The 16,466-nt window shown below is 38.9% G+C and overlaps 1 protein-coding gene across 3 annotated transcripts in view; it reads left to right on the plus strand.

Moving 5' to 3' along the window:
* The window catches only part of LOC122736285 (Grid2 interacting protein), a 132,654-nt gene that overhangs the window by 101,676 nt on the left and 14,512 nt on the right, over positions 1 to 16,466 (plus strand). For all 3 annotated transcript variants that reach the window (XM_043978427.1, XM_043978425.1, XM_043978426.1), the window contains exon 17: positions 1,888 to 1,974. In XM_043978427.1, coding sequence (XP_043834362.1) covers positions 1,888 to 1,974 — 87 coding nt within the window. The remainder of the gene's footprint in view (positions 1 to 1,887; positions 1,975 to 16,466) is intronic.

A 16,466-nucleotide genomic window follows, 5' to 3' on the forward strand; every position in this document is an offset into this window, starting at 1 on the left:
AGCTTTTAGTGCTCCCAAAGTGGATTGATCCAGGGCAAAAATCTGATTGCTTCTTCCCTGGTCTAAGGTTTGCGAATTCCTCACCTGGGTTTGGGTCTGAGCAAGATTAGAATTCTGCTGCATTCTGCCCCTATCAACCAGATGGAATGTTCTCTTGGCAGCAGAATTGTAAGCTCCCCTTTGGTCTGGGCGTTCTGCCTTGATTATTCTTCTGCAGGCTGGAGGAGACCTTGGAAGTGAGACCTTGCTCTGTACCTGAGATCTGAGTCACACCACTGCTACTGAATTTTCTCCTTTCTTGGGTACACTGCCCGGGGCCTCCATGCCTGGAAACAACTCTGCAAACCTTTTCCCACTCCACCCTAGAACCCTAGAATGTAACCTGGGGCTAGATAATGGGTGACAAAGCTCCCTGTCACAGTGCCCTGGTGTGAGTCTAGGGGTGCCTTGGTAAAGGTCTGGAACCTCCTCTTGCCCTGCTACATAGCTTCTCTCTGGGTGCTGGAGTGTTCCACGTTCAGCGTGGTCTTGGCCTGACCTGTCCTCAGTGTCCTCAGATCTCCCTGTCTCTTTCCCTAGGCCCAGCTGGGCTGGACAAAGGACTCACTGTGACTTTTTTCTGGATTTCACCATCAAGATTCAGTGTGGTGCATTTTCGAGATTTGTTAGGAACTTGTAGAGAGCATCTCACTGAAATGTTTCCTGTCACTCTTACTGCCCTCCCTTTGAGGCACCCCACCCCCACACTGCCAGGGAGGACCCCTGGGCTTCTTGGCCTGGCACCCTCACCCCATGGATGGGGTCTTCTCATCTCATTTCTATTCCCACAGTGTGCTCCCTGTGACCACACAGCTCACATTCTCCAGACCCCAAAAGCAGGCTTCCTCCAACCTGGGACAGACCAGCATCATTTGTCCTGCCTAGGGAATATGGGCAAGGGCAAAGTGAGAGAGCCATGGCATACCCTGCAGGTTCTTCCCTCTCACAGATTGAGTCCTAGCCTTTTCCCAGTAGGCCATATTGTTTCCCCTTCCTTCTCCTCACCACAATCCTGGTTAGCTCTGACTATTTGCTGCCCATCCCCAGCAGGTTCCGGATATCAGAGGTAAGTCCAATCTCTTCCTTGTTTCAGCCTCAGGAGCAAGAGCAGGGCAGGAAAAGGGGCCCTGCTACAGGGCTACTGCTAGCTGCTCCAAAGAGCTGAGAGATTCCTGAATCAGCAGGGGGCCTTTCTCCCACCCTGGTTCCTCCCCACAGAATTTTGGGGCTCAGTATAGCAGAAAGTAAAAATTCTTTGCTGCTGCTTTAGGCCTCTCTGGCTCCCTGCCTTCGGGACCAGCTGGACTAGGATGGTTGGTGCCGAGGAAAGCAGCTCCTGGCAGCAGAAACAATGGTCACAGGGTTTAAAGGACATTTCTGGGCAGTGACTTCATGTACAAAGGACAGATTTAACCCAAAGGGAAAAATACCAAGAAATTCTGAAGGTGCCTTCAGCCTGGAGACTGTGACTAGATCACTTTAGTGGTCCACAGACCCTAACTACACACACTGGGTGATCTGAGCTTCATTCCTATTTGATGTGTAGTCCAAAATAGTTCACCCCTTGGCATTGCCCAAGCATCACATCCATCCCAGAACATAATGGTAGGTAATGTGGGACTGAGCATGGCTGGAAACAACCAAAGTCTTTCTAACTACCTTAGAGAAGGTAGAAGGTCAGCAGGCACCAAGAGAACAATGGGCCACTATGCCCATTGCCCTCTCTCTCAAGGGGGAGTTAAGCTTAACCATAGGAAGCTGGGGTTGGGTGGAAGATGCCCTTCTTCCTTGGGGGAGGATGGGTTGAGTGCAACCTGATGAATCAGTGGGTGGTTTCTCTCTTGGCAGTTTGTACTTGCAATGGGCAACTATCTCAACAATGGACAGCCAAAGACCAACAAGACCACAGGCTTCAAGATCAACTTCTTAACTGAGGTAAGGAAGCCTTATAGGTTATAATATAATGGGACGTCAAGGTCAGAGGTGATAAAGATCTGGATTTAGGACTGTGGTCTTGGAAACAGTGATGGGAAGGTAAATGAGAGACATTTTGTGGAGGAAGAATCAATATGATTTGATGAGGGAGATAAAGAAAGAGGAGAAGAAGTTGAAATTAAGTTTGAGTTTTCAAACCTAAGAGACTGTAAGTATGATTAGCAATAATGGGAAATTTGGATGAAGAGTTAATTTTGAGGGATTATATTATATTATATGGGTTAACTCTAATACATGTTAGTTTTCACTAGTCAGTGAGATATTTATGGGAAGACATTCTGTGGGCAGTTGTAGATTAGAATCAGCAAGACCAGAAGGTGAAAATTTGAAGGTATATATATGAAGACTCAGGAAAATGTTCCACAAAAAAATTCAGAAAAACATAGGGGTGTTTGTTTTTCTGAGAACATGCCTTATGTTTTCCATAATTTTTGAAAAAAAAAATGAAAAATTTTAAAGTCTTGAACGCAAGAAAAAGGTGCACTTCTGCCTCCATGGGCAGAGAGAAGAAGGCAAGGGGGTTGCCACTGTCAAAGAGAAAGAAGAATTCAAGAATTCAGTGCCTCCTTTGCCTATGGGTTTCCTTGTCCTGATTTTTGATCTGGGAGTTGGTGCATATGTTACTATCCTCATGAGGAGGCCTCAAAGGGACTGACAGTAGAAGGAGATACTAGTAGGAGCAACTACATGTAACTCTTCCACATCACAACTTTCCCCATGGTTTCAATATCTCATAGGTTGGCATAAGAAATTAAATGGGAATTTGGGGAAAGTTTTGAGGAAGCCACAGACAGCACACGAAGGCCAGCAGATGACACAGAAAAGGTTTAGATACTTAGAATCACATAAAATATATGTACAGTATTGTCTAATATAACTCAAGTTTTATAATAAGGTAAATACCCCATAAAAGAAAAAGAAAAATTCCAATTTCTTTCTCTGGAAGAGCCAAAAATTTTACATGGATTTTCCAGATAGCAGGAGTACCGCATCCCTAACCCCCAAAATGTGGAAAGGATAACTGTACATATTTGTGTCAAGACTGGAAACAAGGAGATTATCGCGTGGCATGGTCAAAAGACTTAGAACAGAGAAAAGTAAGAATACATCTTCAAAGTGAAATGTGTTCTTTTCTGGCCTGTGACCTTGAAGTCTAGAAAAGAGCAGAAAGTCTCTACTTCTTTTTTGAAAGGTAAACATTTAAATATAATCTGAATGTAGGCCCATATCATGTCTAGCACTGAATTCTGCAGGATACAGAATACTCGGCCAAATTTCAACTGTATAATTGTATTTTCATTATCCCTGTAAATGGAAAGTACAGCAGGAAGGACCTTAAATTTGGAGTCAGAAAATCTGGGTTCCGATCCTGGCTCTACTATTGACTATAAGTCAATTTACCTCTTTGTGCCTCAGTTTCCTTATCTGTAAAATCACAAGGTTGAACTAGATGACCTCTGATGATTGCTTCTAGCTGTAAATACTATAAAAACTAAATTACTCCTAACCAAAGTACCATAATAATTAAATCTATATGAATCTGATGCTTTGCTTAAAGTCTCCTACTAGAAACAAACCTTAGAATGAGACAAGAGCTAAAGGCTAGAAGGCTGTGTACAGTTGTTGTTGGTGGTGGTGGTGTTGTCTGTCCTTCATTCTCGAAGAGGACCATGGCATTAGGGTGATTTCATGACTTGCAGTGAATTAGATTTTTTTTTAATAATAAACATTTTTAGGGGGCAGCTAGGTGGTGCAGCGAATAAAACACCAGCTCGGGATTCAGGAGTACCTGAGTTCAAATCCAGCCTCAGACACTTGACACTTACTAGCTGTGTGACCTTGGGCAAGTCACTTAACCATCATTGTCCCACACAATAATAATAATAATAATAATCATAATCATAAACATTTTTATTTAAAGTTTTGAATTCCAAATTCTATTCCTCCTTCCCTTTCTCCCCTTGCCACTCCCTGAGGCAGTAAGCAATCAGATATAGGTGATACATGTGCAATTATGTAAAACATTACTATATTAGTCATTTTGTATAAGAATACTTAAATAGAAAAAAAATGAAAGAAATAAAGTGAAAAATAGCATGCATCAGCCTGTGTTCCATCAATATCAGTTCTTTCTTTGGAAGTGGATAGTATGCTTCATCATTAATCCTTTGGGATTATCTTGGATCATTGTATTGCTGAGAATAGTTGAGTCATTCACAGTTCTTCATCAAACAATATTGCTGTCATTGTACACAACGTTTTCCTGGTTCTGCTCGCTTCACTATACATCAGTTCATATATGTGTTTCCTTCTGAAATTATCCTGTTTGTCATTTCTTATATAGCACAATAATATTCCATCACAATTACCTGTCACAGCTTGTTTAGCCATTCCCCAATTGATGGGCATTCTTTGATTTCCAATTCTTAGCCACCACAAAAAGAGCTACTATAAATATTTTTGTAGAAATAGATCTTTTTCTCTTTTTGGGGTTGTCTTTGGGATATAAGCTGGATCAAAGAATATGCACAGTTTTATACCAATTTGGGCACATTTCCAAATTGTTCTCCAGAATGATTAGATTCATTCACAATTCCACCAACAGAGGATTAGCCCCCCAGTTTTCCCACATCCCCTCCAACATCCAACATATTCCTTATTTGTTATATTTGCCACTCTGATAGGTGTGAAGTCGTACCTCAGAGTTGTTTTTATTTGTATTTCTCTGATCAATAGTGATTTAGGGCATTTTTTTTTTTGGTGAGGCAGTTGGGGTTAAGTGACTTGTCCAGGGTCACACAGCCAGTAAATTGTCAAGTGTCTGAGGTCAGATTTGAACTCAGGTCCTCCTGACTCCAGGGCTTGCATTTTATCCACTGTGCCACCTAGCTGCCCCTAGGGCATTTTTCCTATGACTGTAGAGAGCTTTGATTTCTTTGAAAACTGGCTGTTTATATCCCTTGACCATTTCTCAATTGGGGAATGACTTATATTTTTATAAATTTGACTCAGATCTCTGTATATTTGAGAAATGAGGCCTTTATCGGTGATACCTGTTACAAAAATTCTTTCCCAGTTTTCTGCTTTCCTTATAATTTTGGTTACATTGGTTTTGTTTGTGTAAAAGCTTTTTAATTTTATATAATCAAAATAATCTATTTTGCATTTTGTTTTGCTCTCTGTATCTTCTTTGGTCCTAAATTCTTCTCCTGTCCATAAATATGACAGATAAATGATTCCATGCTCTCTTAATTTGCTTATGGTATCATCCTTTATGTGTAAATCATATACCCATTTTGACCCTATTTTAGTATACAGTGTGAGATGTTGGTCTATACCAAGTTTCTGCCATACTGTTTTCCAGTTTTCCCTGTTTTTGTAAAATAATCAGCTTTTATTCCAAAACCTTAGGTCTTTGGTTTTATGATATACTAGATTATGATAGTCATTGACTATTGTGGAATTCATTCCTATTCTATTTCCCTGATCCACCACTCTATTTGCTATCCAGTATCAGATTGTTTTGATAATTACCATCTTGTAATATAGTTTGAGATCTGGTACTACTAGACCACCTTCTTTCACATTTCTTTTCATTGATATCCTTGAGCTTTTGTTCTTCCAAATGAATTTTTTAATAATTTTTTCTAGATCTGTCAAAATGTTTTTGATAGTTTGATTGGCATGGCACTAAATAAATAGACTCATTTAGGTAGGATTTTCATTTTTATCATATTGGCTTGGCCTACCGATGAGTAATTAATATTTTCCAGTTGATTAGATCTGTCTTTATTTGCATTAAACGGTGCTTTATATTTGTGTTCATATAGTTCCTGGGTTTGTCTTGACAGGTAGACTCCCAAGTACTTTATATTGCCCACCATTATTTTATTCTTCCCCCTTTCCCCTCCTAGTTTTACCCTCTCTTCTATCAGCACCCCCACCCTTTTCTTTCCCCCTTTCCCTTTCCCCTTTTACTTCACTATAGGGCAAGATAAAATTTTATACCCAATTGAGTGTGTGTTATTCCCTCCTTGAGCCAAATCAGATAAGAGCAAGGTCAAAACAATGTTCACCCCTCCCTTCTTTCCCTCTATTGCAATACGTCTTTTGTGCCTCTTCATGTGATGTGATTTCACAGTTATTTTAAATGGAATTTCTTTTTCTACCTGTTGCTTCTGTACTTTATTGATAATATGTAGAAATGCTAATGATTTTTGTGGGTTTATTTTGTATCCTGCAACTTTGCTAAAATTGTTAATAATTTCAAGTAGTTTTTTAGTTGATTCCCTAGGATTTTCTAAATATAACATCATATCATCTGCAAAGAGTGATAGTTTTGTTTCCTCATTACCTATTTTAATTCCTTTAATTTCTTTTTCTTCTCTTATTGCTATAGTTAACATTTCTAGTACAATATTAAATAATAGAGGTGATAATGGGCATCCTTGCTTCACCTTGATTGTTTTGAGAAAGCTTCTAGCTTATCCCCACTATAGATAATGCTTGCAGATGGTTTTAGATAAATATTACTTATCATTTTAAGGTAAGCTCCATTTATTCCTATGTTCTCTGGTGTTTTAAATAGGAATGGGTACTGTATTTTGTTAAAGGTTTTTTCTGCATCTTTTAAGATAATCATATGATTTCTGTTGGTTTTGTTATTGATATGGTCAATTATGCTGAGTCAATTATACTGATAGTTTTCCTAATTTTGAACCAGTCCTGCATTCCTGGTATAAATCTAGTGAATTGGATTTAAGTAAGGGAGGGCCTATGCAAGCAAAGTCACCAACCTCACTCTCTCCTCCAGAGCCATCTGGATCCAGTGGCAACATGGATGACAGGATGACTTGAGATGGCCCTAGATGTTTAAGGCAATTCAGGTTAAATGACTTGCCCGGGGTCACACAGCTAGTCTGAGGTCAAATTTGAGCTCAGGTCCTCCCAACTTCAGGGCTAGTGCTCTATCCACTGTGTTACCTAGCTTCTAGGTTAATGCTAAAGAAATATTGTATCAGGTTCCCTCCCTTGGGACAGGGACTCACTCAGTTGGGATAATCCCATAGCAAATTTCCATAGTTTATCAGTTCCTGTAAGCTCTGGAAACCAAATAACCAGAAATGTTCCATACTTAACCTATGCAACATGGTAGAGAGGGTGTGGGACCTAGAACCTAGAGACCTGGGACAAAGTCATTTCCTGCCTCAGATTTACTAATGTCAAAGAAAAATATATATTCATATTGTCCTCTTCTTAATTTACCATTAATCTAAATCCTAGAGACAAAAATGCCCAAACTGGTATTGTCCCCCTGTGTCCTTGAACACCTCTCTACCCCAAGACAATGTGAGGTACTATTTATAGTAATATTGAATAAGGGCAAGATCATATATTAAAATACAGTTCAGCGTTAACATTCCAGAACACTGTTGTTCAGTTATGTCTGACTCTTCGTGTCGCCCAAGACCATAACACACCAGGCTCCTCTATCCTCCATTTTTTCTCGAAGTCTGTCCAAGTTCATGTTTGTTGTTTCCATGGCATAATCTACCCATCTTGTCCTCTGCCATCCTCTTTTCCTTTTTCCTTCAATCTTTCTCAACATCAGGATCTTTTCCAAGGAGTCCCATCTTCTCATTATGTGACCAAAGTCGGGTTCAGTATTTGACCTTCCGATGAATAGTCTAAATTAATTCTTTAAGTATTGATTGATTTGTTCTCCTTGCTGTCCCAGGGACTCTCAAAAGTCTTCTCCAGAACTACAATTTGAAAGTATTGGTTCTGTGATCAACTTTCCTTATAATCCAACTCTCACAGCTATACCTTGCTACTGGAAAAACCATACCTTTGACTATACCAACCTTTGCTGGTAAGGTGATTACTTCTCCTTTTTGGTATGCTATCCAGATTTGCCATATCTTTCCTTCCAAGGAGCAAGCATCTTTTAATTTCATGGCTTCAATTGCCATCTGCAATGACCCTTGATTCTATAAAATCTGACACTGCTGCCATTTCTTCTCCCTCTATTTACCAGCAAGTGATGGGACCAGTTGCCAATATTGAATTATGTTAAGCTTCAAGCTGGCTTTTACACTCTCCTCTTTCACCTTCATCAAGAAGCTTCTTAATTCTTCTTCACTTTCTCCATCAGAGTGATATTATCCATATACGGGATTATTGATATATCTCTCAGCAACCTTAATTCTGGCTTTGATTCATCCAGCCTGGCATTTCACATAATGTACTCTGCCTATATAGAAATAAATAAATAAATAAACAAACAAACAAATAAATAAGTAAATAAATAAACAAACAAACAAATAAATAAGGCGACTATTGTCACCTTGTCACACTCCTTTTCCGGTCTTAAATCGGTCATTTGTTCCATGTTTGGTCCTAACTGTTGCTTCTTGCACATACAAGTTCCTCAGGAGACAAGTAAGATGATCTGGTACTCCCATCTCTTCAGGTACTTGCCACATTTTGTTGTGATCCACATAGTCACTAGTCATGACTTAATTCTGTCCTTGGTTACTCCCTTTAAGGATTGCAGGGGACTTTTAAATAATCTGAAGTAATACCTGAAGTAATTTCTTAATCTTTTTTTTTTCTTTTTTTGGGCAATGAGGGTTAAGTGACTTGCCCAGGGTCACACAGCTAGTAAGTGTCAAGTGTCTGAGGTCAGATTTGAACTCAGGTCCTCCTGAATCTAGGGCCGGTGTTTTATCCACTGTGCCACCTACCTGCCCCTGAAGTAATTTCTCTTGAGCAGGTCACAGGACAATTACTTCTGGGCATGGGGAATGCAAGGATGTAAATAAGATCTGAAATTATTTATCTCCTTTAATCCATTTAAAAGGAAGTCCCCATATTTGTACAAAAATATTTATAGCAGCTCTTTTGTGGTGGCTAAGAATTGGAAATCAAAGAATGCCCATCAATTGGGGAACAGCTAAACAAACTGTGGCAGGTAATTGTGATGGGATATTATTATGCTATATAAGAAATGGATGATTTCAGAAAGGCCTGGAAACACGTATATGAACTGATGTATAGTGAAGTGAGCAGAACCAGGAAAATGTTGTGCACAATGACAGCAATATTGTTTGATGAAGATCTGTGAATGACTCAACTATTCTCAGCAATACAATGATCCAAGATAATCCCAAAGGATTAATGATGAAGCATACTATCCACTTCCAAAGAAAGAACTGATATTGATGGAACACAGGCTGATGCATGCTATTTTTCACTTCATTTCTTTCATTTTTTTCTATTTAAGTATTCTTATACAAAACGACTAATAAAGTAATGTTTTACATAATTGCACATGTTTCACCTATATCTGATTGCTTACTGCCTCAGGGAGTGGCAAGGGGAGAAAGGGAAGGAGGAATAGAATTTGGAATTCAAAACCTTAAATTGTTTATTATTATTATTATTATTGTGTGGGACAATGACGGTTAAGTGACTTGCCCAAGGTCACACAGCTAGTAAGTGTTAAATGTCTGAGGTCGGATTTCAACTCAGGTCTTCCTGAATCCAGGGCCAGTGTTTTGTTCACTGCGCCACCTAGCTGCTCCCTAAAAATGTTTATTATTTTAAAAAATCTAATTCACTGCAAGTCATGACATCACCCTATTGCCATGGTCCTCTTCGAGAATGAAGGACAGACAATACCACCACCAACAACAACAACTGTACACAGCCTTCTAGCCTTTAGCTCTTGTCTCATTCTAAGGTTTGTTTCTAGTAGGAGACTTTAAGCAAAGCATCAGATTCATATAGATTTAATTATTATGGTACTTTGGTTAGGAGTAATTTAGTTTTTATAGTATTTACAGCTAGAAGCAATCATCAGAGGTCATCTAGTTCAACCTTGTGATTTTACAGATAAGGAAACTGAGGCACGAAGAGGTAAATTGACTTATAGTCAATAGTAGAGCCAGGATCGGAACCCAGATTTTCTGACTCCAAATTTAAGGTCCTTCCTGCTATACTTTCTATTTACAGGGATAATGAAAATACAATTTTACAGTTGAAATTTGGCTGAGTATTCTGTATCCTGCAGAATTCAGTGCTAGACATGATATGGGCCTACATTCAGATTATATTTAAATGTTTACCTTTCAAAAAAGAAGTAGAGACTTTCTGCTCTTTTCTAGACTTCAAGGTCACAGGCCAGAAAAGAACACATTTCACTTTGAAGATGTATTCTTACTTTTCTCTGTTCTAAGTCTTTTGACCATGCCACACAATAATCTCCTTGTTTCCATGCTATTTTTCACTTTATTTCTTTCATTTTTTTCTATTTAAGTTTTCTTATGTAAAATGACTAATATAGTAATGTTTTACATAATTGTACATGTATCACCTATATCTGATTAATTACTGCCTCAGGGAGGGGCGAGGAGAGAGAGAGAAGGAAGAATAGAATTTGGAACTCAAAACTTTAAATTTTGGTAAGCAGTTAGGTACAGATGATACATGTGCAATTATGTAAAACATTTCCATTAGTCAGAAATCTTGTTGTTTATTATTTTTTAAAAGAGGAAGGCCTCAGCTTTTGTTTTAGACTTTTTACTGAAAAAAATATTATTTCTTAACACTTTCAATTGAACTAAACAAGCAGGTTTTGGTTTTGGGTTTTTTTTTTTTGTTTTTTGGCGGGGCAATGGGGGTTAAGTGACTTGCCCAGGGTCACACAGCTAGTAATTGTCAAGTGTCTGAAGCCGGATTTGAACTCAGGTACTCCTGAATCCAGGGCTGGTGCTTATCCACTACGCCACCTAGCCGCCCCCAACAAGCAGGTTTTAATATGCCTTTGTCACTCTGGACAAGTCATTAACTTTCCTTTGCCTCTGTTTCTTCATTTGTAAAGCAAGGAAGGAGGTTGAACCAGATTCCTATAAGGTTCCTTCTAGCTGTAAATCTATGATTATATGGGGGGAAAAAACCTCACCTCAGACACTACCTGTATGACCCTAGACAAGTCACTTACCTCTCTGCTCCAGTTTCTTCCACCTATAAAATGAGAAGCCTAGACTTGATGACCCCTAAGAATTAAGGGTTCTTCTAATTTTGAATAGATGGAGGGAGACGACCTGGGAACCCCAGCCACTAGGCAGCTCCTTCTAGCCCCAACCTGCCTCTCCAGGGAGCCTCTGCTTTCCTGCTTTAATCAATGATTTTTCCATTCCATTTTATCTGAATTCCCTGTTTCCCTAGCTAACTGCAGATGTGGAGCCCAGAAGTGCTGATGCAATCATTTACTGCTTCCCCTGAGCTGATTCCCACCAGTTGAGCCCCAAGCAAATCTTCTTAGGGAAGTCTCCAGCTTCCCCAGTCCTTTTTCCATTCTCTCGCACCTCTAGCCATACTGAAATTTTCCCTTGCATGTTATTGCTAGGCCTGTGTACACTGCCACACAGGGTTTATGTGTAAACTATTCAATGATCTGCTTTTCTTTTCTTCCTCTCAGCAGATTTGTAGGCTCAAATTCTAGCCTATAAGAGCATATGAATACTGACTCATTCTGAGAAAGATGTCTTAAAATATATCTCAAGATTTCACTTATGGATGCAGTGAGCATTTCCAAATGAGGCTGAGCATAGACAAGTGATGAAGTCTTGTGTGCAAATTGGAGTATAATTCTCTCACTTTTAAAATTTTTTCTGCTTCTCTTTTGGGCAACATGGCTAATATGGAAATATATCTTGCATGATTTTACATATATAATGGATATCATGTATGCCTTCTCAGAGTGGGTGGAGAAGGGGCTGGAAGGAGCGAATTTGGAACTCAATTTTCTTTAATGTTAAAAATAAATTTTAAAAAACAAAAACAGATGAGCCTAGTGAAAAAAAGCACCATATTCAAAAGATCATAGCATCATAGAAATAGAGCCTGAAGAGGCCTTAGAGGTCACGGAGCCCAGCCCTTTACAAATGAGGAACCTGAGGCCCAGAGTGGTGGTGACTAGACCAAGGTCTCATAGAGAATAGTCAAACCCTGATCCTCCGACTCCAGATCCAGCCTTCTTTTCCCTATACCACCTCACCTCCTGTTCTGAAAGCCAGATCTTTTTTGTTTCACCCTAAAGCTGGTGGCATCTTGTTCTCAAGTTTTTACCCATTTTTCATAAATGGGCAGATATGAAGACATGTTCAGTTTCTTAAAATTTGGAAGCATGTGGATCCACTCGAAACAAAAATGAAAAGCATTTAAAAGCGATTATGGGAAAATGAGTATGTTTTGTTTGAATAAGCTGCTATTTTAACATTTTACAGAGCTCTTTTATTAGCAAACATAAATAATACCCTACTTATGTTCTTAAACTTAACAAGTAACTTTAGATCTGTGAAAAGCAAAAAAAGAAATTTAAGTACTGCACATGATTCAATTTATCTCCTACCTTTTAATTTTTCTCTCTGGTAGTTTCTTTTTTTTCCTCTCAGAGTTTCAAAACTTCTAGAGCTTTTCTACCTGTGTATCCTTTCAGCTTCAGCCCTAAATTGTCCTTGATCACCGTAGGCATGATCACTGACAGCATGGTATCATGAAAAGAGCCTTGACCTCATGGAAAGAGCCTTGACCTAGGTCCTGACAAAACAACAGTCTCAGTTCACCCACTGACTGATTACCTGGGTAACCTTGGTCAAGGTACCTTCTCTCCCAGGATCAATATCCTCCTCTTTATAATGCGGCTTTGGACTAAATAATGTCAAAGTCCCTGCCCTTCCAGCTCCAATATTCTAAGGTCCTTCTCTGTTCTGATAGTCTATGTTCTAAGGTCTCCTTCAGTTCTGATAATCTGTTGTATATACTCACCACTGATCTTTGTTCCCCAGTGATAAGAGATGAATTCAATCTTGGAAGATCAGATGCACAAACTCTCAGATCTAGCTTATGTAATATATCTTCACACCCAGCTTCCTTCTTAAATGTATTCTACACTTCTTGACTCCAAAACACCACTAGGCTTGACCAGGGATTACATGAGACACTTTGGAGAAAAGAAATACACCACACAAGCTTCAAAATACCTTTTTTGCAGGGAAAGAAGTCAAGACCAAGTCAGTGACACTGAGGGAGATGGGAAGGAAATCTCAGCCCACCACAGTGAAGACAGCCTAGGTACTTAGAGCCCAACCTGGAAGTTGCCCATTTTCCCTATACTACACTGAATTTTAGCTGATCTGCTAAGAATATACAAACTTCTGAAGACAGAGCAAATCTAGATTAAATACTTGTTCTTTTCCTGATTCAGATTTTAATGGAGCCTCAAACTCATTTACAACGTCTAATTCCAGCTGTTGTACACAGAAAGATCTCTTCCAGCTTTGGCATCCTATGGTCTAGGGTTCCTCCCAGATCTGATAGTCTGTGTTCCAGGGTCCCTTTCAGCTCTGATATTCTGTTGTATATATCTAGCAGTCTATGATTCTATTCCAACAATGAATTCACAACCTCTCTTTACATAAGCTACATCCCTTCATTTCTTTCTGATGCCCCTCATTCTGGGGCCAATTGAGTCTTCTTGTACAAAATGATTAATAAAAAAGAATGAGTGAAAAATAGCATTCTTCCATCTGTATTCAGACAGTATCAGTTCTTTCTCTGGAGGCAGATAGTTTCATCATTAGTCCTTTGTGATTGTGTTGGATCATTGTATTGTTGAAAATAACTAAGTCATTCATAGTGCTACATTGTATAATATTGCTGTTACTGTGTACAATGTTCTTTTGGTTCTGCTTACTTCACTTTGCATCAATTGCATGTGTCTTTTAAAGTTTTTCTGAAATCATACTGCTTGTCATTTTTCTAGCACAATAATATTTCATTACAATCGTATACCACAGCTTGTTTAGCCATTCCCCAGTTGATGGGCATCCCTTTGATTTCCAGTTCTTAGCCACCACAAAAAGAGCTGTTTAAGTTGCGTCTTAATGATCTGCTTTATTAGCATTTTTCTCCAACACTTTCTTTAATCTAGACAACAAAATAATAAACTGTAGCATTTGCTGATTTTGGAGGTATAAATGCTTACACTGAAATTTTAATAGCTTTTGTGAGAAGGTACTAGTTAGCTCTAGCACACCCCTGTTATCATACTCTTGACTCATTTTGAGTTTTCAATCTACTAAATCCACTAGATCTTTTTCACAGGAACTGTTTAGCTATTTCTCTCCCATCTTATATCTGTGAGACTGATTAAAAAAAACACTGGGGGCAACTAGGTGGCACAGTGGATAAAGCACCAGCTCTGGATTCAGGAGGACCTGAGTTCAAATGTGGCTTCAGACACTTGATACTTACTAGCTGTGTGACCCTGGGCAAGTCACTTAACCCTCATTGCCCCACAAAAAACTACCCATGTAGTGCTTTCCACAAATACTTATTAAATTGTCTTATTAGATAACTCCCATCATTTCAGCTTTTTGAGATCTTTTTGGATCCTTTTCACTGTCATCTAGTATGTTAGTTATTCTTCCTAGCCTTCTATCATCTATCAGGATGATAAGCATACCACCTTTGCCTTCCTCCTAGTCACTGATGGTTTCCTGGCTCCCTCTCTAACTCCTGAATCCAGGGCTGGTGCTTTATCCATTGAGCCACCTAACTGCCCCTAATGCTGTTCCTTTTTAATAAATTATACCCTTCCATGGCCACATTTCAGCCATAAATTCTAATTCTACTCTACCAAATTTCAGTGACACCTATGATGTCAAATCTGCCTCCTTACATTCATATTGGTAGTTCAGTTGGTTTATTACTCACATTTTATGTCTTTTTATGTAAATAACTGAGACCATGGGATTTATTGCTGGCTTTTCTCCCTAGTCATTCAGGCTGTGAGTGATCTCTTTTTCCTCTAAATTCTTATAACACTTTGTAGCTAAATTCCTATAATACTTTGTACCATATTCTATTTTGTATTACTATTATTTATGTACATATCTTATCTCCTCTGCAATGAAGAGCAAGGGTCATATTTTATCTATATTTGTATCACCCACAGTGTATTGTACATAAGTCAATTGATAAAATTCTTTAATTAAATGAATTGCATCTAGTTTCTGAGTCATGGGTGGATTCCCAATCCATTTTAGAGATCTCTTTCCATCCTGATTCTTACCTGTTTAAGGAATTACTAAACTCCACCTCTTTTTGATGCCAGGGCAGCCATTCAAGACACCTGCCAAAGCAGGTGTCGTCACATAGAAATGTTTTCTGGGCAATGAATTGTTATATGAGTTGTTTATTGAGTAATGTGAGTTGTTTATTGAATTGTTGTATGAGTTAACTTACTACCTTGGCAAATAAAAGAACTTTTTATGTCTTTCCAGTAGCACCTCACCATAACCTGAAGTGAGTCAACTATTTTTTTGTTTTATTTTGTTTTGTTTTGTTTTGTGGTGCAATGAGGGTTAAGTGACTTGCCCAGGGTCACACAGCTAGTAAATGTCAAGTGTCTGAAGCCAGATTTGAATTCAGGTCCTCCTGAATCTAGGGCTGGTGCTTTATCTACTGTGACACCTAGCTCCCCCCTAGTGAGTCAACTATTAACAATTAACAGTCAACAATTAAGCACCGACTATGTGCTAAGTGCTGGGGATACAAAGAAAGTCAAAAGATGGTCTCTTCCCTAAAGGATCTCCAAGTCCAATGAGAAAAGATAACATGCAAATAGCTATGTATAAACAAGATAGATATGGGCTAAAGAGGAGATATTCAATAGAGAAAAGACACAGTCATAAGGCATTAGACATCAGGGTGTCTACCCAAAGTCTCTTCTCTACTCCTGATAAAAGACAGTAGCATCTCTCCCCACTCTATCTTCTCTGTGTACTTAAATTTAATCTATCTTTCAAAGACCAATTTCTATCTCCTTCAAGAAGCTTTCCTTCAGTATATCCTTTCCCCTCTCTCAAATCCTATGGTTTGTAGTCATTTTTCACTTGCATCAGACCCTTCATGTTTCCCTTTGAGGTTTTCTTGTCATAGATACTAAAGTAGTTTGCCATTTCCTTCTCCAGCTCATTTTACAGATGAGAAAACTGAGGCAAACAGGTTAAGTGACTTGCCCAGGTTCATACAGCTAGTAAGTGTCTGAGGCAAGATTTGAACTCTGAATTTTCTGTTCAGTTGTAGACTTTTCATCAGGAAAGTTTTAAAGTCTCCTATTTCATTGAATGTCCAATTTTTCCCCTAACAGATTATAATTAGTTTTGCTGGGCAATAGATTCTTGGTTACAATCCAAGCTCCTTTGCCCTTCAGAATATCATATTCCAAATCCTCTGATCCTTTAATGTTGAAGCTGACAGGTCCTTTCTTTTTGTTTGTTTGTTTTTTGTTTGGCGGGGGGTGAGGGGGGATTGCGGGTCATTGGGGGTTAAGTGACTTTCCTAGGGTCACACAGCTAGTA

Source organism: Dromiciops gliroides, chromosome 1, assembly GCF_019393635.1.
Source record: "Dromiciops gliroides isolate mDroGli1 chromosome 1, mDroGli1.pri, whole genome shotgun sequence".
In the NCBI taxonomy this organism is placed as follows: domain Eukaryota; kingdom Metazoa; phylum Chordata; class Mammalia; order Microbiotheria; family Microbiotheriidae; genus Dromiciops; species Dromiciops gliroides.